Source organism: Nomascus leucogenys, chromosome 3 (genome assembly GCF_006542625.1).
Source record: "Nomascus leucogenys isolate Asia chromosome 3, Asia_NLE_v1, whole genome shotgun sequence".
Classification (NCBI taxonomy): Eukaryota; Metazoa; Chordata; class Mammalia; order Primates; family Hylobatidae; genus Nomascus; species Nomascus leucogenys.
In genome coordinates, this window is record NC_044383.1 from 44413226 (window position 1) to 44439542 (window position 26317).

At 41.1% G+C, this 26317-nt stretch overlaps 2 protein-coding genes across 2 annotated transcripts in view; both read left to right on the forward strand.

The window, feature by feature from the left end:
- The window catches only part of LIPA (lipase A, lysosomal acid type), a 38497-nt gene extending 36480 nt beyond the window's left edge, over positions 1-2017 (forward strand). Inside the window, exon 10 of the mRNA XM_003255196.4 lies at positions 527-2017. Within this exon, the coding sequence (XP_003255244.1) occupies positions 527-760 (234 nt within the window). The 3' untranslated portion in view covers positions 761-2017. The remainder of the gene's footprint in view (positions 1-526) is intronic.
- Positions 2018-7317: 5300 nt separating this feature from the next.
- On the forward strand, positions 7318-8755 carry CH25H (cholesterol 25-hydroxylase). Its single transcript, XM_003255195.4, has one exon. It carries the CDS (start codon positions 7391-7393, stop codon positions 8207-8209), a length of 819 nt encoding a protein of 272 aa, XP_003255243.1. The 5' UTR covers positions 7318-7390; the 3' UTR covers positions 8210-8755.
- The last annotated feature ends 17562 nt before the right edge of the window (positions 8756-26317 follow it).

Consider the following 26317-nt stretch of genomic DNA (forward strand, 5'->3'; position numbering starts at 1 on the left):
CACTAATAAAATTAGCATTTTGAGCATGCTAAATGCACTGAAGTGTGAGACACTTTGCTCTGTTTTTTAAATTTAATTTCCAGAGCATCTCTGTGACGTAAATGTGATTATCTCTGACTTAAACATGAGGACAGTGAGGCTTAGAGAATTTCTGTGACTTGTCTTACACTGAAAGGGAAGAAGTAGGAGGGCATGACCCCAAACTCTTTCCAGCCACTGTTGCCTTGAGTCTACTACCGATGGAGTACAACACCTTCCTTGCCGGGGATTAAACATTCATTTTGGTGCCCAGCCTATGGCAGCAGCTCCACAGCTAGTGGCGATTATAATTAGCATTCTTTCGTTTGGGGTTAGATTTCTTTTTTTGTGCTGGTAATGGCAACTTGAAAAGATACTCAAAGCGATTTTTAAAATTTAGTCTGTTAGGCAAACTTATTAGACAATGTTTAATGGAGATTGCGCTTATTGTGATTTTGAAAATTAAAACAACAACAACGAGGCTTTCTGTGGTTCCTTTTCATCGTAGAGTTACCCTCCCACATACAATGTGAAGGACATGCTTGTGCCGACTGCAGTCTGGAGCGGGGGTCACGACTGGCTTGCAGATGTCTACGACGTCAATATCTTACTGACTCAGATCACCAACTTGGTGTTCCATGAGGGCATTCCGGAGTGGGAGCATCTTGACTTCATCTGGGGCCTGGATGCCCCTTGGAGGCTTTATAATAAAATTATTAATCTAATGAGGAAATATCAGTGAAAGCTGGACTTGAGCTGTGTACCACCAAGTCAATGATTATGTCATGTGAAAATGTTTGCTTAATTTCTGTAAATCACTTGTTTTTCTTTCCCAGGTCTTTTGTGTTTTTATATCCAAGAAAATGATAACTTTGAAGATGCCCAGTTCGCTCTAGTTTCAATTAGAAACATACTAGCTATTTTTTCTTTAATTAGGGCTGGAATAGGAAGCCAGTGTCTCAACCATAGTATTGCCTCTTTAAGTCTTTTAAATATCACTGATGTGTAAAAAGGTCATTATATCCATTCTGTTTTTAAAATTTAAAATATACTATATTGACTTTTTGCCCTTCATAGGACAAAGTAATACATGTGTTGGAATTTTAAAATTGTGTTGTCATTGGTAAATCTGTCACTGACTTAAGCGAGGTATAAAAGTATGCAGTTTTCATGTCCTTGCCTTAAAGAGCTCTCTAGTCTAATGGTCTTGTAGTTAGAGATCTAAATGACATTTTATCATGTTTTCCTGCAGCAGGTGCATAGTCAAATCCAGAAATATCACAGCTGTGCCAGTAATAAGGATTCTACAATTAATTTTATCAAACCTAACTGTGACAGCTGTGATTCGACAGGTTTTAATTGCTCAGGTTAAATGAAATAGTTTTCTGGAGTCTTCAAAAACAAATTGCACTGATAAAACAAAAACAAAACTATGTTTTAAATGCTTGAAGACTGATACACTCAACCATCTATATTCATGAACTCTCAATTTCATGGCAGGCCATAATTCTACTTATCTGAGAAGCAAATCCCTGTGGAGACTACGCCACTATTTTTTCTGAGATTAATGTACTCTTGAAGCCAGCTACTGTCATTATTGATCACATCTGTGTGAAGCCAAAGCCCCGTGGTTGCCCATAAGTGTCCTAGTTCATTTTCAACCAAATGAAGTGTGAACGTGATGTTTTCGGATGAAAGCTCAGCTCAGGGATTCATTTTGTGTCTTAGTTTTATATGCATCCTTATTTTTAATACACCTGCTTCACGTCCCTGTGTTGGGAAGTCCATATTTGTCTGCTTTTCTTGGAGCATCGTTTCCTTACAATACTGTCCGGTGGACAAAATGACAATTGATATGTTTTTCTGATATAGTTACTTTAGCTGCACTAACAGTACAGTGCTTGTTTTTGGCTAATATAGGCAGGCCGAATACTACTTTGTAACTTTGAAAGTCTTAAACTTTTCAATAAAATTGAGTGAGCCTTATAGGCCGAAAGAATTGTGTGTATGTTTTTTCTCTTTTATTTAACAGCCGTCCGGTTCTTCCCTTTCTCTCTTGGCAGGACTTGGAACTCTTCTCTAATTTAACGTGTTTACTCCAGGAAATGAAGGGCTACCAAGTAACGAGTGATTTTTTAAAATCATTTTTTTGTTCGCCACAAGAGGGCACTCTTGGCTTTGCTTGCAAATCTTCCCATGCTCTCTTCCCTCACTACCTTTTCTACGATTTTTCTCCAGCGTCTTCCTCTAGGGAAGGTAGAGAACTTTGTTGCTTTCTGAGCCAGTTGGTAATTTGATGGCCAGCCATGGTAGTATTATTTCTGTTCAGGAGTATAATTAATTCTTGCCTAGTGGATAACATCTGGAAAACGTTCTCAAGGAATAGCTGCCCCTCAAATGTAAACTGAAAATAAAAATTTGCCTAATAGGTAAATGAGTGATCAGAACTTCAGATGTGGTTGGGGGATGGGTGGCAGGAGGAAAAGGTTTAAACTCAGGCCTCACACATATATAGGACTGAAATTTAGACTAGTGACATCCCCAAATAATGATTATTTTGTGTTTGTAGGTATTAAAGGTGTTTATTAAATATAAACATTAAAAATATACTGTAATTTGATCTCTTGTCATTTATTTTTTAACATATTAAGAGATTTTCAAAAGATAAGTCACTCTGATCTGTTGTGACACTGAAAGGCAACTTTGAATAGTAATTATTCTGATTTTTAAAAAGTTACTCAACCAGTATTTCATTATGTTGTGCTAGGTGCAGATTTCAAGTTCAATTCCAAATTAAGCAAGCAAAACTCTTGTCAAATTGTCTTAGCATTACTAAAAATAATACTTCGCATTTTGTATTGTGCCTTGTGGGGTTTCAAAGCCTTTTCATAAGGCTTTGATATTTGCAATAACCCCTTTGACAGGTGAGGCGAGTATTTGTTTCTCTACAGGCAAGGGAATGCCTTTTTAATGGGGATGATTTTATATGCCTTAAAAATTTCAGAGGGGTTGATGAGAGTTTCAACAGTATAAGTGAGTAGAAGCGCCCACTTATATGCGACATGTAAGTGGATCAGAATATAAAGTGTTTAAAACCAAATATGCACCAGTATTTGGACTAATAGGAGCATCAAGAGAGTGTCTGTGGGAAGCTAACATCCCCATGTTCTTCATCGGCGCCTCCTATTGTTCTTGGCATGGCTATTTAATGTTTTCTGAGTCTTTTGTAAAGAGTCACATAAAAGCAGCTTCAATGACCCCTTCCAACACCGAACTCCTCCTGAAAAGATACTTACCTTGGAACAAACCCTGGCCCTTTTCTGCTCAGTTTGGCTGTAACTTACTTTTTAATCCTAGCTAGTCTTGTCTTGACTTTTCTGAGACTGCATTTTTAATCTTTAGTCTTTAAAATGAAGGATTAGATTTTGATATTCGAGATCATTCCACCTCTATGAATCTTCCCTGTCACACAACACTACACATCTCTAATAGCCAGGAACAGTTTTGCTTAGACAGATGCCCAAATGGCCTTACCTAATTTGAGAAAGAAAAAGAAATCATAACAGTCATTTAAAAAAAGGATTATGTGATTGGTGACAGGCTTTGCTAACTACATGTTCTATTTGCTGGGGGAAGGGGAGCAGTATCCACAGTCTTTTGGTAAGTTGGTGCCGTATAACTTTGAGATTGTGATTAGTGTGCACAAACTTGATTGTTGTACTCTCAGAAAAGTGATTTGACCCCTGTGATAAGCAGAAAATAAAGGATTCCTGTCCTCCAACCCCGCCAGAAAAACCATGCCAAGACAAAAACGATATGCAAGAAGCCATGATCAACTGGAGAAGAAATGGCGTGGCCAAAGTTCTAATGCTACCTGTCAGAAAACACCCCCTTTTGCATAAAACCATCAGTTGGACAAGAAATGGTGTGGCCAAAGTTCTAATCAGAAAACACCCCGTTTTAGGGAAAACCATCTTATAGGTGAGTAGATCCAAAACTACATCAGGCAGTACTCCAGAAAAAAAAAAAAAAAAGATTTTATTTTTTAGCCTCAATTTAGAGCTAATATCCTTTAAAATGAATCTGGAGTCCACAGATATCTTTTGAACACTCATTATCTACAAGACGCAATGTTTGGCACTGTGAGAAGTCCTAGAAGATACACCCTGTGCTCTAAAAAGACCTGTCATCTAGCAAGCTATTACATTTTTGTGCAAACAAAACTGTTTAAAGGTGCATATGTGCCAAATTCAAGAAATGATACCACCTTAGTCAGCACTTGATAGTGTTCAATTTTTTTTTTTTTGGTCCATTAAGTGATACTGTTTTTGGTTACCTGACATATTGTTCAGCATTCCACATGATATGGAGTGGAGAACAAATACGACTGTAATTCATCAATTTCCCTGGGATGGTTGCATTTGTATGTTAGACAAAAACTTCTGTCCTGGTCAGCTGCAAGTGCAGAGATGGCAGAGAAGCTAGATGCTGTTCTTCAAAGGGCCACAAAGTCACAGGGGAGAGTCCGGACAAAGCAGGCTGAAGCCAGAGCTCTCAAGTTTTGCTGCCCACGGCTTTCTGTAATCGGCACATGGACACTATTCTAACAGCGATAGACGATGGATACACCAAAGCAGAAAATGAATGGGTTGGTTGGGGCTGGGGACTCAAAGGAGACAGTCTTGACAGCAAATCTAGCAGCTAAATCCAAATTAAGCAAATCTGCTAATGCCACTCACTTAAAAAAAATCTTTGGTTGCTCTTGCAACCAGAGCACCCAAGCATGGTAACTGAGACCACAAGAAAAGGACAAGGTGTGCTGAAAGGAAATTTGAGGGCTAACTTCTGTTGGGGGTAAATTTGAGTGATATTTTACTTATGAGCAGAAATCCAATTTTAATGCTGAGAAAGTGAGCTCTAATGGTCCGTTTGCAGCAGTGAGAAGGACGCTCTTCTCTGAAACACTGCATCAAGGACAAGACCACGTCTAGCCGGAATGAGAAGAAAAGTTTCTGGGTTGCCCTAAAAGTGAAGTGAAAACAGCACTGGGGAAGGGAGGAGATGGTGGGGGGGCGCGCGGGCGGCGGAGGTGGCAGCCTTGGAAGGACAGGTTGTTTAATTGGAAGAAACTAGGGGCCTACATTATACCTATTTTCTGCTATCATCTAGAAATCAAAGCAGCAGCATTAGAAAAATTCATCCTCGTTCCCTTTTTGCATTGGTTGTCAAGAAACACAACGCTGCTTCTGAACCTTTATCTCATCAACAGCAAATATGTCAGCAGAATATAATAATATTTTCATGGTACACTGGGTTAAATAAAAAGGCTGCTGTAGGGCTAGAAGCTACTGCTGAGGGCTCCTGGGAATGAGCATCTAAGGAATGTCAGTATTCCATCAGTGGGAGTGGACACACACCAGTTAGGAGATTCTGAATTACAAATTGGCCTATTATGTGTATCTATATCCTATATATTACATATTATGAATTGGCCTATTATATATATCGTATGTATGCATATATACCATATATTATCTTAGTTTTAGGCCCATATATTGGTCCATATTTTTGTAGTAATTGTTCTTTCCTCATAATAGATGGCTTTATGTCTTTTACTTCTCTTTACATAATCTTGATTTTAATTTCAAATTTCTCAGTTATTCTTTAGGTAACGTGTGGAGTACAAATTTAAAATACCATGCATATTACTTTGTGTGTTTGCTTTGTGCTAGGACCTATGATTTTACTGCTGTAAACCCACAGCAATAATAATAATCCTACTTCTTGGCAGGGTGAGGAAGTCAGCTCTTTTGAGGATTGGATAAAATCAATTCAAATAAAACATTTAGCCAATGCGTGGCATCTAGTAGGTGGGCTTTACACGATAGACTTGTTATTTTTCCATTTAATACTCTCAATTTCCCTTTGTGGGGAATCGGGGGGATAAGAAAATGAGAGCTGCAAGGAGTGAAGGGCTGGACCCAACCACATAGATACAAGACGCTAAGCAAGAATTAGGAGTGCTCCCCGGCTTCAAAGCTGGTGTCGAAAACGTCTATCCTCTAAGGGACCCTTGTATCGTGTCAGACCCCGGGTTGAACACGAGGATTTTTATGCTGTTCCCAGGGTCTCTCAAGAGCTTTCCTAGTACCGACCTCCTTGTCCTCCGTGGCCTCTGGCCCGAGGACCCCAGTTGGGTGGCGGAGAAACGCAGGGGATAGAGACGAGCCCCGTAGCCGGGCTCTGTGGGCATGGAGTGTATTCAAGGACTGGAGGCAGAGGGCGAGGGCAAATTGGCCCCGCAAAGCCAACACGGGGAAGGGCAGGGTAGTGACGACATCACCTGGTCCTTCAACAGCCTCCCGGGAGGCTTCAGGAACTCACATCTCTTTCCCTTGAAGAACAACGCAGGTGGTTTGCTGAATTAAGTGTTCCCACCCCAAATTGAGATACAACGGGCTTTTTAGCTAGATTGGCGCAGGCTGGGCGTTAAATCCAGCATTTCCCCGGCAAAGCTGAGCCTGGCTGCCGCGGAGCCCTCTTTCCTCTGTGTGGTGCCTCCGGCTCCGATCGCGGGCCCGGCGCCCCGGGACTCTCCGCCGAGGGTAGCTCCGCGGCCGGGCTGCGGCCTCTCCCTGAGAGCCTGCGTGCGTGGTCTCTCTAGCTTGCTGCCCGCCGGCCAGAAAACTCTGGGGAGAAGCTGGAGCTGGCGGAGTTTCCCATCCGGCCACCCATCCCGTCTGATTTCCTGAGCTGGCGGTCACCGCCGGCGTTCGGGGACCAGCGGTTCCCCGTGCAAAGGGTTCGTTTCTCGATCGCCGCTGGATAGACCGCAACCGGGTTCTCAGAAAACACCCGAACTACAGACCGTATGTAGCTTTAAACAGTTTTTTAAAATGCGATTATGCTTGCGTCTTTATGAAAGCACGTGCATGCAGTTATACGTATGCATTAAAAAACACAATTCTGCATTGATTGCAAAGGAGCGCTTTCTGGTGGCAATGTAAACGGTCTAGTTTGAGACCCGTGATGACACACGTGAACTGAGTTGCCAAACTCATAGAAACTCCACACGGTAGATCTGTACATTGTATCACGCGTTAATTGTACGTCAACTGAAAAATCAGAACTTATATGAAAAGTACGAAGTGCCACTGCATACACGCATATCTAAAAGCCGGCAAGATGCGGCTATAGATGAGCACATTTACAGCAATCAAGCGCCACTCTGCCGAGTTGCTTACTTATTCAAGCTTCGCATCGCCGGGAAAGGGATGGAAAGGCAGCTGACATCACTCGGGGCGGGGCCGCGAGTCTGTGAAAAGTTGGTGGGACTCGAGCAGCAGCCTCAGCTGCCTTGCACAGCCTCGCCATGAGCTGCCACAACTGCTCCGACCCCCAGGTCCTTTGCAGCTCCGGGCAGCTGTTCCTGCAGCCCCTCTGGGACCACCTGAGGAGCTGGGAGGCCCTCCTACAGTCGCCCTTCTTCCCGGTCATCTTCTCCATCACCACATACGTGGGCTTTTGCCTGCCCTTCGTGGTCCTGGATATCCTGTGCTCCTGGGTGCCCGCCCTGCGGTGCTATAAGATCCACCCTGACTTCTCGCCATCCGCGCGGCAGCTGCTACCTTGCCTGGGGCAGACGCTCTACCAGCATGTGATGTTTGTGTTCCCCGTGACGCTGCTGCATTGGGCCCGCAGCCCGGCCCTCCTGCCCCACGAAGCTCCCGAGCTGCTCCTGCTGCTGCACCACATCCTGTTCTGCCTGCTACTCTTCGACATGGAGTTCTTCGTGTGGCACCTGCTGCACCACAAGGTGCCCTGGCTGTACCGCACCTTCCACAAGGTGCACCACCAGAACTCGTCCTCGTTCGCGCTGGCAACGCAGTATATGAGCGTCTGGGAACTGTTTTCTTTGGGCTTCTTCGACATGATAAACGTCACGCTGCTCGGGTGCCACCCGCTCACCACCCTGACCTTCCACGTGGTCAACATCTGGCTGTCCGTGGAGGACCACTCCGGCTACAACTTCCCTTGGTCCACTCACAGACTGGTGCCCTTCGGGTGGTACGGGGGTGTGGTGCACCACGACCTGCATCACTCTCACTTTAACTGCAACTTCGCTCCGTACTTTACACACTGGGACAAAATACTGGGAACGCTGCGGACTGCATCTGTCCCAGCGCGGTGATGTGGCTGCGGTGGGTGCCCCTAAGACTCAGGACTGCTGTGCCTTTCACACTTCAATGAAGAGAAACACCTGAGCTATATATATTTTTATATATATTTTTAAAGCAACTAACTTATTAACTGATGAAAACCATAGATAAAACCTGATGCATTTTTGTAATCTGACAAAGTAATTTACATACTGTTTGTGTATCAATACAATTTTGTGTTCTTGGTATTCTTAGTCTAGCTCACCTCAATAACCTTGAATCCTGGATATGAATTAGACATTCATCACTGGCATATTTAGAGTATCTCTAAAAGGACTTGTTTGTAGAATAAGGAATTTTCTATGTTTCAAAGTGTTCTAAAACCTGGCTAAAAGAACGTATTTTTGTGGATGGTGTTGACTTCTGACTCTAAAAGCAATCCAACATGTTTCTGCTGGACAGTGACCAAGATTATAGTGCCTTCTTATATTTTTTTATAGAACTGTATATTTATTTTGAAAGAAATGTTATTCGTGCTTTAAAAAAGAAAAAAAAAACATGAATCAAATAAGTATTGACTCCCGTTTCACTGGTATTTTGACTGATAAAAAAGGGAAGAGGGAGCGGGCATACCAAGTGTCCTTCTAAGCCTCCATCAGCCTTACCATGGAAAGAGAGGAATCTGGGTGTAGGATGTTCTGTCAGGGATTGTTAGAGAAAAGGAGGCAGGAGAAGGGGCTCTGTTTGTTGTTGTGCTCTAGCAGTTTCATGGAGGAAAAAAACGCTAATGTTCCTAATGCTTTTCAGCTGATTTCTGCATAACAGGCAAGTGATAGGATTACTCTGTAAAGTTTCATAGAAAGATTAACACTGAGCAATCATTTTATTATTTGCAGGAATGGATTAGGGGAAGAACAGAATTGGAGGCGTGCCTTGCTTTGCAAAACTGGTGAGTCAATACTATACACTAGAGTGGCTGAGAGATGTGCAAGGGGATTCTGAAGAAGCCCCTGTTTTCATGAATCCATCCGTAGCTACTGCAAATGAACATCAAAGCACTGCTTCTGAAATCTGGAATTTCTGTATATTCAGTTTTCTTAATTAAAACATACATGCAGGTAGGTACAGCCCTTTCTAAAAGAAAGATAAAGTGAAATTTGGCCCTGGATCCCTGGTTCCTCATGTGGAAAAGGAGGAGGTGTCCCAGATGTTCTTGCAGATGACAGTAAATATTCCTATTATTAACCACACACCCATCACCCATCACCCACCCCATCTAACTCCTGCCTATTCATTTTAATTTTGTTTTTGGAATATAGTTTATTTAGAATAGAGTTAAAAATCAAGACAATTTAGACAAAATGTAAAGAATGGCAGCTTCGTGTGTAATTCTTGGCTCATTATATTTGAACCAAACTGTCATGTTTAAAGGTAAAACATCCATTTAGAGACCTGGTCTCCATGGTCTGCCAAATGAGACTCCCAAGAAATATGGTTAGGCCCTCCAAATGTTTGGCAGAATGCCCCGGAATGTGGAACCTCACAGCCAGTTTTCCCATGTTCCCTTCAACGTGTGTGTTCCTTTAGCTTCTTGACTGAAGTTACCACCTCCTCTGTCTGTATCAGGACCAGGCTGGGATTTAAAGACGATATTGATTTATAAAAGTGAAATCCATGAAAAGAGGAAGTGAGATGTGAGGAGAAAATGCTACATTGATGGTAGTATAGTATTATCATGATGCACGTGGCACCTGGAGTAAGAAGAGACGGATAAACAGGCAGGTGTGGAATCTATGGTGCAACTATGAGTTGTAAGCAGCTGTAGGCACTCAAAAGCTGCCTGTAAATCATGGATAATGACAATTTATCACAGCTTATCCTCAGAGAATTGTAAAAATGTATCATGTTGCCTCACTGCATAAGGGAATTTTCAATTTTGGGCAAATTATACACACGGAAAGTGCACAATTTGGATTTAGAAACACTTTCTCACAATCGAATGTCTTAACAGTATTTAATGCCTTGGAAGGTAGAACTGGGGAAGTGGAGAGGATGAGCAATTTTTCAGATAGCTTGAGAACCTGTTAATAAAAATAGTAAAGAAAAAGTTTATATGTGCGTGCGCTGTCACACAATTTCTCACTTGCTCCTTACATCAACACCATAGGGATGTAGAATAGTTATTATTATCATCATCATCCTATGTTATGGATAGAGGATTGGTACCCACACAGGTTAAGTACCTTTTTCCAGGTTACAAAATACGAGGAGGAGTGGGAGCCAGTTCTACTAAACTTAGGTCTGGTGGTGTATACTGTGCTTCTCTTCTGATAACTGCGAGAGAGCTGCAAACCCTGCAACACCAACAAATGGCCTCCCTCTGTTGTTCCTCCTTTGTTACTACCCCTGAAACAGTGTTACCCTGGCCCACTGCTTCACTTCCACATGGCTGCCAAAGCCTCTGCCTGGGTAGGGGAGAAAGCCAGGGGAGGTAGATCAAGGCCAGTCTAAGCAGGCCCTGGGAGAGCAGGAGGCAGGTCAAGGACTGTGTTTTCCGCATCCTTCATTGCACCTGTGCTACAAATGCAACTACTGCAGCCAGATTACCTGGGTGGGAATCTGGGTTCTGGGACTTACTAGCTGAGTGACTTTGGATAAGGAACTTAACCTCTCTGTGCCTTAGCTTCGTTATCTGTTGATCATAGACCATTCCTTGCTGAGTTGTTGTGAGGGATTTTTGAGTTACTAGACGCAAAGTGCTAGATGAATCTGAAATCCTGGCTGTAGTCGTGTTTGCTGTGACTGATGCTTCCCAGTGTGAGTGCTAGGACTGCAGTTCAGAATGGTCAAAGCTTTTTGTTCACAAACATGTTTGTGCTTTCTCATATTCCGGGGAATCAAATAAAGCCAAGTTGTTGGTTCTGCTTCCATCACAAGCTACTTCTCCCACCATCCTTTCAAGGCAAAAGTTTTATAAAGAGACAGAAGTCTATGTTTGCTTGATTCTACTTCTTTACCTCTGAGTCATTCTACTCCCATTCCTCTGGAAACTTTTGCTCTGGGTTGCCTACTAATTTCCTAATTCTCAAATCCAGTGACTTTTCCCCCCTTGGTGTTCCATTTCCTTGGCTTGCTTTCTTCTTCTTCTTCTTCTTCTTCTTCTTCTTTCTTCTTTCTTCTTTCTTCTTCTGCCTCCGCCTCCGCCTCTGCCTCTGCCTCTCTTCTCCTTCTCCTTCTTCTTTTTTAAGAGGAATTTGATTTTCAAACCAGCTCATCTTAGAATGTGGTTCTTGCTTTACTTTAGTGAGGTTTCTCTCAACTCCTTTCTGTCCTCATTTCCAGCTGTTCCTTCTCTTTTCAATGGCTCTTCTTTCACCACAATAGGGAGGCAAGCCTCAAGGTGCTTCTCATTTTACTAAAAAATACCTGTATTGTTTATAATTAATATCCTCCCTACCATCTCCTAATGTAGTCTATAAATGTCTTACTGCATTGCATTCTAGTACACACAATGTGTATACGCATGTATATTCACATACACCATGTATATGTGCATATGCATGTAACATGTAAACATGCTATATATATACACACTATTCACACAAACTCTATGACTATATGCTATTATATGTACACATAGATTTATTTATACACTATATGCATATGCTGTATATATGCACACATGTATAAGCACACTATATACTATATATATGTACACATTATATGTACACACACTATATTTGTAAACATGTATAAACCTGCTATATGTACTAGATGTGTACACACACACTATGCCTCCTCTTCTCTCTCTCTTCACATACATAAACATAAACACACAACTATTCGTGTCCTGTCTACCATTTATTTCTGCCTCTAGTACTATGCCTAGTTCTTAATAAACATTGGTTCAGTGTTGCATGAATCCTGGAAGAACTAGAAACACACCTTTGCCATTAATCATGCATTTCTCAAACATTCCTTCTTGTTCTTCTCCATCTTCCATCACTAGTCAATTCCAGATTTCTAACTCAGGCCATGATCACCACTCATAAATCTCTGATCTAGAGGAGGTCACACTCTACTGGGAAAGAGAGCCAGGCAAGCAAATGCATTTAATCTAATGTGGCCAGTGCTGTAATGGAGGATGTTAACAGGTTGTTAAGGGAGTCCAAGAAGAGATGGGACATTTGAGCTAAATCACGAAGGATTTGTGTCTTCACTAAGCAGGGTACAGGGCATACCTGGCAGAAGAAACAGCAGTGGCAAAATTAGAGAGGGATGAAAGAACTTGACATTCCTGAAACACGGCAGGAAGCTCTTAGCACTGAATAAGCAAGGAAGAAATGTGTCCGACACTTAAAGTATATGTCTAACAAGGCAGTTAGGGCCTGGAATTGGGTCCCAGCAACAAACATTTGCTGTCTTGCCTCTTCACAAGCCATTGAAACTTTTTAGAACTGTTGACTCACCTGCTTATGTCCCAGGGTTTTTGAGAGATTGTATGTAAAATTGCTTTGAAACAAATGTTAGAGCTTTTTGTTATTTGTCGATTTATAATGAATAGATGGATAAATGCATTGAAACCTGGCCTTGGGCAATTGAGGGAGTGGGGAGGGTGGTCCACAGATTTCAAGCAAGGGAGCGATATTAGATCTGGTTCAAGAAGGTAACTGGTAGCAGTGAACAGTGGCAGTGATTCCAGTTAGGCGACTGTTGCAAGTTCTGTCTGGATTCCAATCCTGGCTCCACTGCTTATAAACTCTGTGACCCTGAACAAGTTACTTACTGTCTCTTGCTGAGTATCAAGAAGGCAGTTAAGGGACACTACTTAGAAATTGCTTCAATCAATATTCTTTGCTAATCATTTGCATAAACCCAACATAAATAGCTCCGCCGACTTGTAGCAACTTGAGTGAAGTGTTTATTTCAAATTTTGCTAAGATCCACCCTGCCACGTACTTTTGTGGGTACATAGTGTGAACTTTTTTTTTTTATTTCTGTGAACTCTGAAAAACTTTGTTTAAAAAATGTTTAAAAAAGCATTCACATATGTGTGCCTGTGTCTTTATAGCAGCATGATTTATAGTCCTTTGGATATATACCCAGTAATGGGATGGTTGGGTCAAATGGTATTTCTAGTTCTAGATCCCTGAGGAACCGGCACACTGACTCCCACAAAGGTTGAACTAGTTTAAAAAAAAAAAAAAGCATTCACACAATGGACTATGACTCAGCAATAAACAGGAAAAGATGATTAATAAATGCAGCAACAAGGTTGTGTCCTAATTATGCTGAGTAAAAGAAGCCAGACAAAAAAATATTATTTACTATATAGTTCAATCATATAAAACTCCAGAAAATGCAAATGAATTCATGGGGACAGAAAGTAGATCAGTAGTTGTTTGGTGAAGAGAGGGGCAGCAAACATGAATTACCAAACGGGTATGAGAAAACATTTAGTAATGAGGGATATGTTCACTATCTTGATTGTGGGGATCGTTTCACAGGTATATACGAATGCCAACAATTATCAAATTGTATACTTTAAATATGTGTAGTATATAGTATGTCAATTAGACCAAATGTTGATGGTGACGATAAATTAATCTAGGACCTCATGTTCTGAGTTTTAGCTTTGAAGCCAATTTACCACGAACACACACACACACACACACACACACACACACACCAGTCTATAATCCATCCTTTGCTCATCCATTCTCCTGACCTACCAGAGAAAGCCTCTCAGGTGGAAGAAGGCATGTCTGGGAGCCTGCAAAACCCAGACCCCTTTCTTTAAGAACTTCCTCAACCCCCACTATGCACACACACAAACACAGATTGGGTCCCTGTATCTATTGTTATACTATATGCCAATACTATATGTATTGTTATACATCATGGCCACAGCTTTCTGTACTATAGTTGGAAATCTGATCCACCTGGGAAGAATTAGGCTATTTTCCAGGAATTTAGGATATGTAAACCAGCAGATCCAGGTGACCATTTTGGGGCTGCCATTCGTACTGTGTGAATAACGATGCCAGGAAAGCCCATCTGTACACAGAATGAAAGGAGGATGAGCAGATTTTCAGGGAGTGGGAAATGAGAGACACATACCCCTAGAAGGAGTGGAAAGGGGAATGGCAGTTCTGGGAGCAGACCACTGACCTGGTTTCTGGAAGCTCTATAGGCCCAGGTTCTCGACCCTAAACCTGCTACACTTTTTGCCTTTGGGTTCTATGACTTTCTAATAGATTCTTCTTCTTGGGCTGGTTAAATACCTTTCTGGTTTTTGTATGTAAAGAGGATATTGGTTAAAACCTGAGGGTTCTGTGGTGTCCTTTTGCCTTTAGGTTGTAGGAGGAAGCCCCTTAGTGCAAACCTCTATAGGAGGTTTTGTGTGGTTGTCATCAGTGCACAATGAATAGCCATATCCTAATTGACAGCCAGAGGCTGTGGTGCCCCACAGGCCAGGAAGGCAAACTGACTACGTGTGGTTGTTAGGGGCCAATGTGAAGAACAAAATGAGCGTTCTGACATTATTTAGTACCAGCCAACCCCATCTTGACCTTCTATTACCCAAGGTGAGCAAGTGCTATTTTATAGCAATTCAAGTACAGACTTTATTCCAAATGTTTGCTAAAGACATCTCAAGTCTCATAAAAAAGACTTTGAACCAAAGTCTAATTGGAAGCCCAAACTTTACCTCAATCCTATCCTTCCCATGGAGGGCATATCCTTATTTCCTAACAGACCTCTTATGGGTAATGGGTCCTATAGTGCCACATTGTGTTCTCCATGGGTTTGAGGTCCCAGCTGATGCTAGCAGCTTCCTAACACCCACCTTGACTTCCTCTGTTGGGCTAACTTTCCATTTGACACATCTTGACACCTCTTGGTATTTTTCCTGTCTCTGTGTGTTTGTTTCCAGCTGTGTCTCTTTTGCTGCCTTGTTCTTTTGTTTTGTTCTTGGCTGACATTTATCAAATGCTTACTAGGTATGAGATTCTCTCAACTCATTTTACATCTAGTAACTCATTTAATTCCTAACAGCAACCCATGAATGACACAGAGACATTCAGAAACTCATCTCATATCTTTTAACTAGTAAGTGGCAGAGCCATGGTACACACCAGGCTCACCCTTTCGGAACCTGCCCTTATCAGTTGTCATCACTGGACTCTGCCATCCCCTCAGGAGCTGTTTTTCTTTGTCACATCTTCTCATGATCTCATAGAAAAATGAATCAAAGTTTGCTTAGAAGAATTTTGTCTTTGTTCCTTTTTCTGCAAGGAAAAGGTGAGTTGCTACAAGCACAGATTGTATTTTCATAACAAGAAGCTAGACTGTGAATCAACCCATTCAAAGGAATATGTCCATAGGCAACTTTTTCCATATAACCCACCACTGGACTTGCTCACAGGGGTGGTATGAGATTGGATGGAAGGACTAGTGTTCATCAATGAAAGAAAAAAGTGGACCATAAATGAAAAAAGTTTGCAAAAAAACAATTTGTATACAGTGCAGGTATAACATACACTATTCTGGTGAGATGGGGTGGAGACCTCCTGAAGGGCAATGAAGAGGGATGGGAAAGGGACTGCAGAGGTGGGTTTCAGACCTGGTAGCTGAGCATCCAGCCAGCTGTGCATCCAGCCAGGAGCTGTGGTCTGGTTGTCCAAGGGGCTTCTTCTGGTTTGACCCTCCTAGTGGGCTGCTCTGGTTGAGGGCTTTGACCGTGTTACCAGCACAGAGCCCAGCACATCAGGCCACTCAGGACTACTCTATGTTGCCTCCCTGGCCTAATGCTCAGCACTTCAATACAACCAACACCTTAATGAGCACCTACAGTGTGATAATAAATAATCATGATAACAGTGACAAGAATAATGATAATAATGGCTATTATATAACAATTACTGACTATAGCTCATAGCCGTTGGGCGAAATGCTTTGTACATATGATTCCTTTTTATCTTTATTTTTTATTTATTTATTTTTTTTATTATACTTTAGGTTTTAGGGTACATGTGCACAATGTGCAGGTTTGTTACATATGTATCCATGTGCCATGTTGATTTCCTGCACCCATTAACTCGTCATTTAGCATTAGGTATATCTCCTAATGCTGTCCCTCCCCCCTCCCCCCACCCCACAACAGTCCCCGGAATGTGATGTTCCCCTTCCTGTGTCCATGAGTTCTCATTGTTCAATTCCCACCTATGAGTGAGAACATGCGGTGTTTGGTTTTCTGTCCTTGTGATAGTTTACTGAGAATGATGATTTCCAGTTTCATCCATGTCCCTACAAAGGACATGAACTCATCCTTTTTTATGGCTGCATAGTATTCCACGGTGTATATGTGCCACATTTCCTTAATCCAGTCTATCGTTGTTGGACATTTGGGTTGGTTCCAACTCTTTGCTATTGTGAATAGTGCCACAATAAACATACGTGTTCATGTGTCTTTATAGCAGCATGATTTATAGACTTTTGGGTATATACCCAGTAATGGGATGGCTGGGTCAAATGGTATTTCTAGTTCTAGATCCCTGAGGAATCACCACACTGACTTTCACAATGGTTGAACTAGTTTACAGTCCCACCAACAGTGTAAAAGTGTTCCTATTTCTCCACATCCTCTCCAGCACCTGTTGTTTCCTGATTTTATAATGATGGCCATTCTAACTGGTGTGAGATGGTATCTCACTGTGGTTTTGATTTGCATTTCTCTGATGGCCAGTGATGATGAGCATTTCTTCATGTGTTTTTTGGCTGCATAAATGTCTTCTTTTGAGAAGTGTCTGTTCATGTCCTTCGCCCACTTTTTGATGGGGTTGTTTGTTTTTTTCTTGTAAATTTGTTTGAGTTCATTGTAGATTCTGGATATTAGCCCTTTGTCAGATGAGTAGGTTGCAAAAATTTTCTCCCATTCTGTAGGTTGCCTGTTCACTCTGATGGTAGTTTCTTTTGCTCTGCAGAAGCTCTTTAGTTTAATTAGATCCCATTTGTCAATTTTGGCTTTTGTTGCCATTGCTTTTGGTGTTTTAGACATGAAGTCCTTGCCCACGCCTATGTCCTGAATGGTATTGCCTAGGTTTTCTTGCAGGATTTTAATGGTTTTAGGTCTAACATGTAAGTCTTTAATCCATCTTGAATTAATTTTTGTATAAGGTGTAAGGAAGGGATCCAGTTTCAGCTTTCTACATATGGCTAGCCAGTTTTCCCAGCACCATTTATTAAATAGGGATCTTTCCCCATTTCTTGTTTTTGTCAGGTTTGTCAAAGATCAGATAGTTGTAGATATGTGGCATCATTTCTGAGGGCTCTGTTCTGTTCCATTGATCTATATCTCTGTTGTGGTACCAGTACCATGCTGTTTTGGTTACTGTAGCCTTGTAGCATAGTTTGAAGTCAGGTAGCGTTATGCCTCCAGCTTTGTTCTTTTGGCTTAGGATTGACTTGGCGATACGGGCTCTTTTTTGGTTCCATATGAACTTTAAAGTAGTTTTTTCCAATTCTGTGAAGAAAGTCATTGGTAGCTTGATGGGGATGGCATTGAATCTATAAATTACTTTGGGCAGTATGGCCATTTTCACGATATTGATTCTTCCAACCCATGAGCATGGAATGTTCTTCCATTTGTTTGTATCCTCTTTTATTTCATTGAGCAGTGGTTTGTAGTTCTCCTTGAAGAGGTCCTTCACATCCTTGTAAGTTGGATTCCTAGGTATTTTATTCTCTTTGAAGCAATTGTGAATGGGAGTTCACTCATGATTTGGCTCTCTGTTTGTCTGTGATTGGTGTACAAGAATGCTTGTGATTTTTGTACATTGATTTTGTATCCTGAGACTTTGCTGAAGTTGCTAATCAGCTTAAGGAGATTTTGGGCTGAGACAATAGGATTTTCTAGATATACAATCATGTCATCTGCAAACAGGGACAGCTTGACTTCCTCTTTTCCTAATTGAATACCCTTTATTTCCTTCTCCTGCCTGATTGTTCTGGCCAGAACTTCCAGCACTATGTTGAATAGGAGTGGTGAGAGAGGGCATCCCTGTCTTGTGCCAGTTTTCAGAGGGAATGCTTCCAGTTTTTGCCCATTCAGTATGATATTGGCTGTGGGTTTGTCGTATATAGCTCTTATTATTTTGAGATACGTCCCATCAATACCTAATTTATTGAGAGTTTTTAGCATGAAGGGTTGTTGAATTTTGTCAAAGGCCTTTTCTGCATCTATTGAGATAATCATGTGGTTTTTGTCTTTGGTTCTGTTTATATGCTGGATTACATTTATTGATTTGCGTATGTTGAACCAGCCTTGCATCCCAGGGATGAAGCCCTCTTGATCATGGTGTATAAGCTTTTTGATGTGCTGCTGGATTTGGTTTGCCAGTATTTTATTGAGGATTTTTGCATCAATGTTCATCAAGGGTATTGGTCTAAAATTCTCTTTTTTGGTTGTGTCTCTGCCTGGCTTTGGTATCAGGACGATGCTGGCTTCATAAAATGTGTTAGGGAGGATTCCCTCTTTTTCTATCGATTGGAATAGTTTCAGAAGGAATGGTACCAGTTCCTCCTTGTACCTCTGGTAGAATTCGGCTGTGAATCCATCAGGTCCTGGACTCTTTTTGGTTGGTAAGCTATTGATTATTGCCACAATTTCAGAACCTGTTATTGGTCTATTCAGAGATTCGACTTCTTCCTGATTTAGTCTTGGGAGGGTGTATTTGTCAAGGAATTTATCCATTTCTTCTAGATTTTCTAGTTTATTTGCATAGAGGTGTTTGTAGTATTCTCTGATGGTAGATTGTATTTCTGTGGGATCGGTGGTGATATCCCCTTTTTCACTTTTTATTGCATCTATTTGATTCTTCTCTCTTTTCTTCTTTATTAGTCTTGCTAGCGGTCTATCAATTTTGTTGATCTTCTCAAAAAACCAGCTCCTGGATTCATTAATTTTTTGAAGGGTTTTTTGTGTCTCTATTTCCTTCAGTTCTGCTCTGATTTTAGTTATTTCTAGCCTTCTGCTAGCTTTTGACTGTGTCTGCTCTTGCTTTTCTAGTTCTTTTAATTGTGATGTTAGGGTGTCAATTTTGGATCTTTCCTGCTTTCTCTTGTGGGCATTTAGTGCTATAAATTTCCCTCTACACACTGCTTTGAATGTGTCCCAGAGATTCTGGTATGTTGTGTCTTTGTTCTCGTTGGTTTCGAAGAACATCTTTATTTCTGCCTTCATTTCATTATGTACCCAATAGTCATTCAGGAGCAGGTTGTTCAGTTTCCATGTAGTTGAGTGGTTTTGAGTGAGTTTTTTAATCCTGAGTTCTAGTTTGATTGCACTGTGGTCTGAGAGAGAGTTTGTTATAATTTCTGTTCTTTTACATTTGCTGAGGAGAGCTTTACTTCCAACTATGTGGTCAATTTTGGAATAGGTGTGGTGTGGTGCTGAAAAAAATGTATATTCTGTTGATTTGGGGTGGAGAGTTCTGTAGATGTCTATTAGGTCCACTTTGTTTAGAGCTGAGTTCAATTCCTGGATATCCTTGTTAACTTTCTGTCTCGTTGATCTGTCTGATGCTGACAGTGGGGTGTTAAAATCTCCCATTATTATTGTGTGGGAGTTTAAGTCCCTTTGTAGGTCACTCAGGACTTGCTTTATGAATCTGGGTGCTCCTGTGTTGGGTGCATATATATTTAGGATAGTTAGCTCTTCTTGTTGAATTGATCCCTTTACCATTATGTAATGGCCTTCTTTGTCTCTTTTGATCTTTGTTGGTTTAAAGTCTATTTTATCAGAGACTAGGATTGCAACCCCTGCCTTTTTTTGTTTTCCATTTGCTTGATAGATCTTCCTCCATCCCTTTATTTTGAGTCTATGTGTGTCTCTGCACGTGAGATGGGTTTCCTGAATACAGCACACTGATGGGTCCTGACTCCTTATCCAGTTTGCCAGTCTGTGTCTTTTAATTGGAGCATTTAGCTCATTTACATTTAACGTTAATATTGTTATGTGTGAATCTGATCCTGTCATTATGGTATTAGTGGGTTATTTTGCTCAAAAGTTGATGCAGTTTCTTCCTAGCCTCGATGGTCTTTACAATTTGGCATGTTTTTGCAGTGGCTGGTACCAGTTGTTCCTTTCCATGTTTAGTGCTTCCTTCAGGAGCTGTTTTAGGGCAGGCCTGGTGGTGACAAAATCACTCAGCGTTTGCTTGTCTGTAAAGTATTTTATTTCTCCTTCACTTATGAAGCTTAGTTTGGCTGGATAGGAAATACTGGGTGGAAAATTCTTTTCTTTAACAATGTTGAATATCGGCCCCCACTCTCTTCTGGCTTGTAGAGTTTCTGCTGAGAGATCAGCTGTTAGTCTGATGGGCTTCCCTTTGTGGGTAACCCGACCTTTCTCTCTGGCTGCCCTTAACATTTTTTCCTTCATTTCAACTTTGGTGAATCTGACAATTATGTGTCTTGGAGTTGCTCTTCTTGAGGAGTATCTTTGTGGCATTCTCTGTATTTCCTGAATCTGAATGTTGGCCTGCCTTGCTAGATTGGGGAAGTTCTCCTGGATAATATCTTGCAGAGTGTTTTCCAACTTGGTTCCATTCTCCCCATCATTTTCGGGTACACCAATCAGATGTAGGTTTGGTCATTTCACGTAGTCCCAAATTTCTTGGAGGCTTTGTTCATTTCTTTTTATTCTTTTTTCTCTAGACTTCCCTTCTCACTTCATTTCATTCATTTCATCTTCCATCAGTGATACCCTTTCTTCCAGTTGATCACATCTGCTACTGAGGCTTCTGCAATCTTCACGTAGTTCTTGAAACTTGGCTTTCAGCTCCATCATCTCCTTTAAGCCCTTCTCTCCATTGGTTATTCTAGTTATCCATTCTTCTAATTTTTTTTCAAAGTTTTTAACTTCTTTGCTATTGTTTTGAATTTCCTCCCGTAGCTCAGAGTAGTTTGATCGTTTGAAGCCTTCTTCTCTCAACTCGTCAAAGTCATCCTCCATCCAGCTTTGTTCCGTTGCTGGTGAGGAACTGCGTTCCTTTGGAGGAGGAGAGGTGCTCTGTTTTTTAGAGTTTCCAGTTTTTCTGCTCTGTTTTTTCCCCATCTTTGTGGTTTTATCTACTTTTGGTCTTTGATGATGGTGATGTACAGATGGGTTTTTGGTGTGGATGTCCTTTCTGTTAGTTTTCCTTCTACCAGACAGGACCCTCAGCTGCAGGTCTGTTGGAGTTTACTAGAGGTCCACTCCAGACCCTGTTTGACTGGGTGACAGCAGCGGTGGCTGAAGAACAGCGGATTTTCGTGAGACCACAAATTCAGCTGTCTGATAGTTCCTCTGGAAGTTTTGTCTCAGAGGAGTACCCGGCCAAGTGAGGTGTCAGTCTGTCCCTACTGGGGGGGGGGTGCCTCCCAGTTAGGCTGCTCAGGGGTGAGGGACCCACTTTAGGAGGCAGTCTGTCCGTTCTCAGATCTCCAGCTGCATGCTGGGAGAACCACTACTCTCTTCAAAGCTGTGAGTCAGACAGGGACGTTTAAGTCTCTGGAGATTCCTGCTGACTTTTTGTTTGTCTGTGCCCTGCCCCCAGAGGTGGAGCCTACAGAGGCAGGCAGGCCTCCTTGAGCTGTGGTGGGCTCCACCCAGTTCGAGCTTCCTGGCTGCTTTGTTTACCTAAGCAAGCCTGGGCAATGGCGGGCGCCCCTCCCCCAGCCTCGCTGCGGCCTTGCAGCTTGATCTCAGACTGCTGTGCTAGCAATCAGCGAGACTCCGTGGGCATAGGACCCTCCAAGCCAGGTGCGGGACACAATCTCCTAGTGTGCCGTTTTCCAGGCCCGTTGGGAAAGCGCAGTATGAGGGTGGGACTGACCCGATTTTCCAGGTGCCGTCTGTTACCCCTTTCTTTGACTAGGAAAGGGAACTCCCTGACCCCTTATGCTTCCTGAGTGAGGCAGTGCCTCGCCCTGCTTCGGCTTGCGCACAGTGCGCTTCACCAACTGTCCTGCACCCACTGTTTGGCACTCCCTAGTGAGATGAAACTGGTACCTCAAGCAGAAATGCAGAAATCACCCGTCTTCTGTATCGCTCGGGCTGGGAGCTGGAGACCGGAGCTGTTCCTATTCGGCCATCTTGGCTCCACCCCTCTCCTTTTTATCTTTAAAACAACCTTCTTTTCTTTCCTTTTTTATTTTATTTATTTATTTATTTTTTTTGAGATGGAGTCTTCATCAACCAGGCTGGAGTGCAGTGTCGCGATCTTGGCTCACTGCAACCTCTGCCTTCTGGATTCAAGCAATTCTCCTGCCTCAGCCTCCCAAGTAGCTGGGATTATAGACATGCACCACCACACCCAACTAATTTCTGTATTTTTAGTAAAGATGGGGTTTCACCATGTTGGCCAGGGTGGTTTTGAACTCCTGATCTCAGGTGATCTGCCTGCCTCGGCCTCCCAAAGTGCTGGGATTACAGGTGTGAGCCACCGCACCCGGCCAAAACAATCTTATTTTCAAAGCCAACAATCTGCTTGGTTAAGTAATACCTTTATTAACTCACCTCAAAAATCCACCCCAGATGATAAACAAATACATAAATTAATTTCAGATTATGTTAATGCTATGAAAAACAGAGAACTGATTTGATATGATGGAGAGGATCTGGGAGGTGGGGAGGGTTCCTGCAGAAGAGGGATAAGGGAAGGCCTCTTTGAGAAAGTGATGTTTAAAAGGAGACCCGAATGACAAGAGGGAGCCAGCCAAGTGAAGTACATTGTGTGTTCATTCCTATTTCTCAGACAAGAAGGAAAGTTTAAAGTAATTGCCTAAGATCAAATAGCTCTATGGTAAAAGCCAGAGCGGGGGCCCAGGCTGGTCCTATCATTTTGCTCCAGTCTCTTCCAATGTGTTCACTCAGCATGTCATGCCCTCTTTCAGCTGCCATTGCTCCACCTGTCCAAGGGTTCTTCCTTGTTTCCAGCTCTTGCCATTCAAATTCCTTTCCTGTTATCCATTTCTCTCTGACCTCTGATTTTCCAGGTTCAAGCTCATTAGCCAGTTGTTAAGGCAGGTTTTATCCTTAGATAAAGATTATCTTCTAAAGTGGTATCCGGCCTCCGTAGTAACTGTGGACTAGGGTTGTACATGCCTTGTGCAGAGGCACTGTGTCTGTAGGATGCCCTTGGGGCTGAAGAGATTCCATTCCATCCCAGATCCCAGCCTGCAGAATAAAGATAACTAAACTCTGACAGTTTGGGATATGGAATGGAATGGAAGTATGCAAATAAATTGTGTATGCAAATAACGACATTTTACCTCTTCCTTTTGATCTAGATGCCTTTTTTCCCCCCTTTTTCTTGCTTTCTTGCTCTGGCTAGAAGGCTATAAACTCCAGTAAAAATTGAATAGAAGTAATACAAGAGAGGATATCCTTGCCTTGTTCTTAATCTTAGAGAAAAAACACTCATTATTTCACTGTTATGTATGAAATTATCTCTAAATGTTTTGTACATGCCCTCCATCAGATTGAAGAATTCCCTTTTATTCCTAGCTTTCTGAGAGTTTTAAATAAAAAATGGATATAATGTTAAAAAGAAAATTTTCTTATTATCCTCGTAGTATTTGTAGAATGTGTATTTATCTCACCTACCCATACCTAACATAGATAAGTTGTATCTTTTTTCCCCTCATCACTTTAAATAGAGGTTTATCAATTTACTGATCTTCTGAAAGAACATGCTTTTGCTTTCATTTATTTTTTATATTGTTTTCTTTTTACATTTCACTTATTTCTATTTTCATCTATATTATTTCTTGTAGTCAGCTTACTTTGAGTTGAATTTGCTCTTCTTTCTGTAAGTTCTTAAAACATGAACTAGGTTAATGTGTGGAGAGGAACTGGAGGTGAGGGAGAGTTCCTGCCCAAAGGGTATAAGAGAAGGCCTCTTCCAGGAAGTGCTATTTAAGAGGAGAAAGTTGATGTCATTGCTTTAATATTTTCTTTTCTAATGATACAGACATTTTAACACTATAAAGTTTCCTACGAGCACTGTTTTGGCTGTAACCTAAAATTTTTGTTATGTTGTGTTTTCATTTTAATATAATTCAAAATAATTTACAATTTCACTTGATTTATTTTTTGTCCCATAACCATGTCAAGTATGTTATTTAGTTTCCAACATTTGGAGAGCTTCCAAATATCTCTCTGTTACTGTTTTCTAATTTAATTCCATTTTGTTCAGAGACCATACTTTGTATGTTTTTTAAAAAAATTGAGATAAAATTTACATAACATAAAATTCACCATTTAAATTACTTTAAAGTGCCCAACTCAGTAGATGTCAGTATATTCACAAAGTTGTCTGTCACCACTATTAAATTCCAGAGGATTTTCATCACTCCCACCCAAAAATCCATACTCCTTACCAGTTACTCCTCATTCACTGCTCCTGCTAGTTTCTAGTAGGGAACATTAATCTACTTTCCATCTCTATGGCTTTATTTATTCTGCCATTTTATTAAAAATATTATAATTTAAATATTATAGCTATTTTGATGGGACAATAGTATCTTATTGTGATTTTGATTTGCGCATTTTCTAATGACTAATGATGTTGAGCATCTATTTATGTTTTTTTTTTTTTTTTTTGAGATGGAGTCTTTCTCTGTCACCCAGACTGGAGTGCAATGGTGTGATTTTGGCTCACTGCAACCTCCGCCTCACAAGTTCAAGGGATTCTCATGCCTCAGCCTCCCAAGTAGTTGGGATTACAGGCGCCCGAAACCATGCTTGGCTAATTTTTGTATTTTTAGTAAAGACAGGGTTTCACCAGGTTGGCCAGCCTGATATCGAACTCCTGAACTCAGATGATCCACCTGCCTAGGCCTTCCAAAGTGCTGAGATTACAGGCATGAACCATTGCACCTGGCCTATTTATGTTCTTACTGATAAAATAGTGTGGAACTTCAAATACAATGTTGAATAGAAGTGATGAGATTAGACCTGCTTGTCTTATTATTAGGGAGAGCACTTACAGTATTTCACCATTAAGTGTGATGTTATCTGTGGGGTTTTTATGTTCCTTATCATGGTGAAGAAGGTCCCTCTGTTCCTAATTTGTTGTGTGTTTTTGACAAGAAAGGGTGTTTGATTTTTGTCAAATGCTTTCTCTGTATATATTGAGATGATCGTGTAGGATTTTTCCCCTTTATTCTATTAATTTAATCTGATTGAGGTTGGAGCACGCTGGAATAAATCCCACTTTGTTATGATGCATAATCATCCTTTTAATATGCTGCTGGATTTTGTTACTTAGTATTTTGTTGTGTATGTTTACATCTATGCTTATAAGGGATTTTGACTTGCAGTTTTCTGTACTGATTTTGGTATCAGGGTAATTATGCTGCCTTTCTAGATTGAGTTAGAACATGTTCTCTCCTCATCTATGTTTTGGAATAGTTTGAGAAGGTTTGGTGTTAATTATTCTCTGAATGTTTGACAGAATTCACAAGTGGTTTCTTCTTTGACCTATTTGTAGTTTATAAACATTATTTAATTTCCACATATTTGTGAATTTTTAAATCTTTTTGTTATTTGTTTCTAATTTAATTCTTTTGTGGGCAGAAAATATATTTCACGTAACTTTAATCTTTGGAAGGTAAAGGGAGGGAAAAAGATATTCTATGCAAATGGACACCAAAATCAAGCAGGAGTAGCTATTCTTATATCAGACAAAACAAACTTTAAAGCAACAGCAGTTAAAAAAGACAAAGAGCGACATTATATAACGAGAGAAGTCCTTCTCCAACACGAAAATATCACAATCCTAAATTCCTAAATATATATGCACCTAACACTGGAGTTCTCAAATTTATAAAACAGTTACTACTAGACCTAAGAAATAAGATAGACAGCAACCTAATAATAGTGGGGGACTTTAATACTCTACTGACAGCACTAGACAGGTCATCAATCCAAAAAGTCAACGAAGAAACAATGGATTTAAACCACACCCTGAAACAAACGGTCTTAACAGATATTTACAGAACATTCTACCCAACAACTGAAGAATATACATTCTATTCATCAGTGCATAGAACTTTCTCCAAGATAGACCATATGATAGGCCACAAAACAAGTC

What these genes read in the sequence shown, in the direction of transcription:
- CH25H (XM_003255195.4), top strand. Translation starts at nt 7,391, where the DNA reads ATGAGCTGCCACAACTGCTCCGACCCCCAGGTCCTTTGCAGCTCCGGG.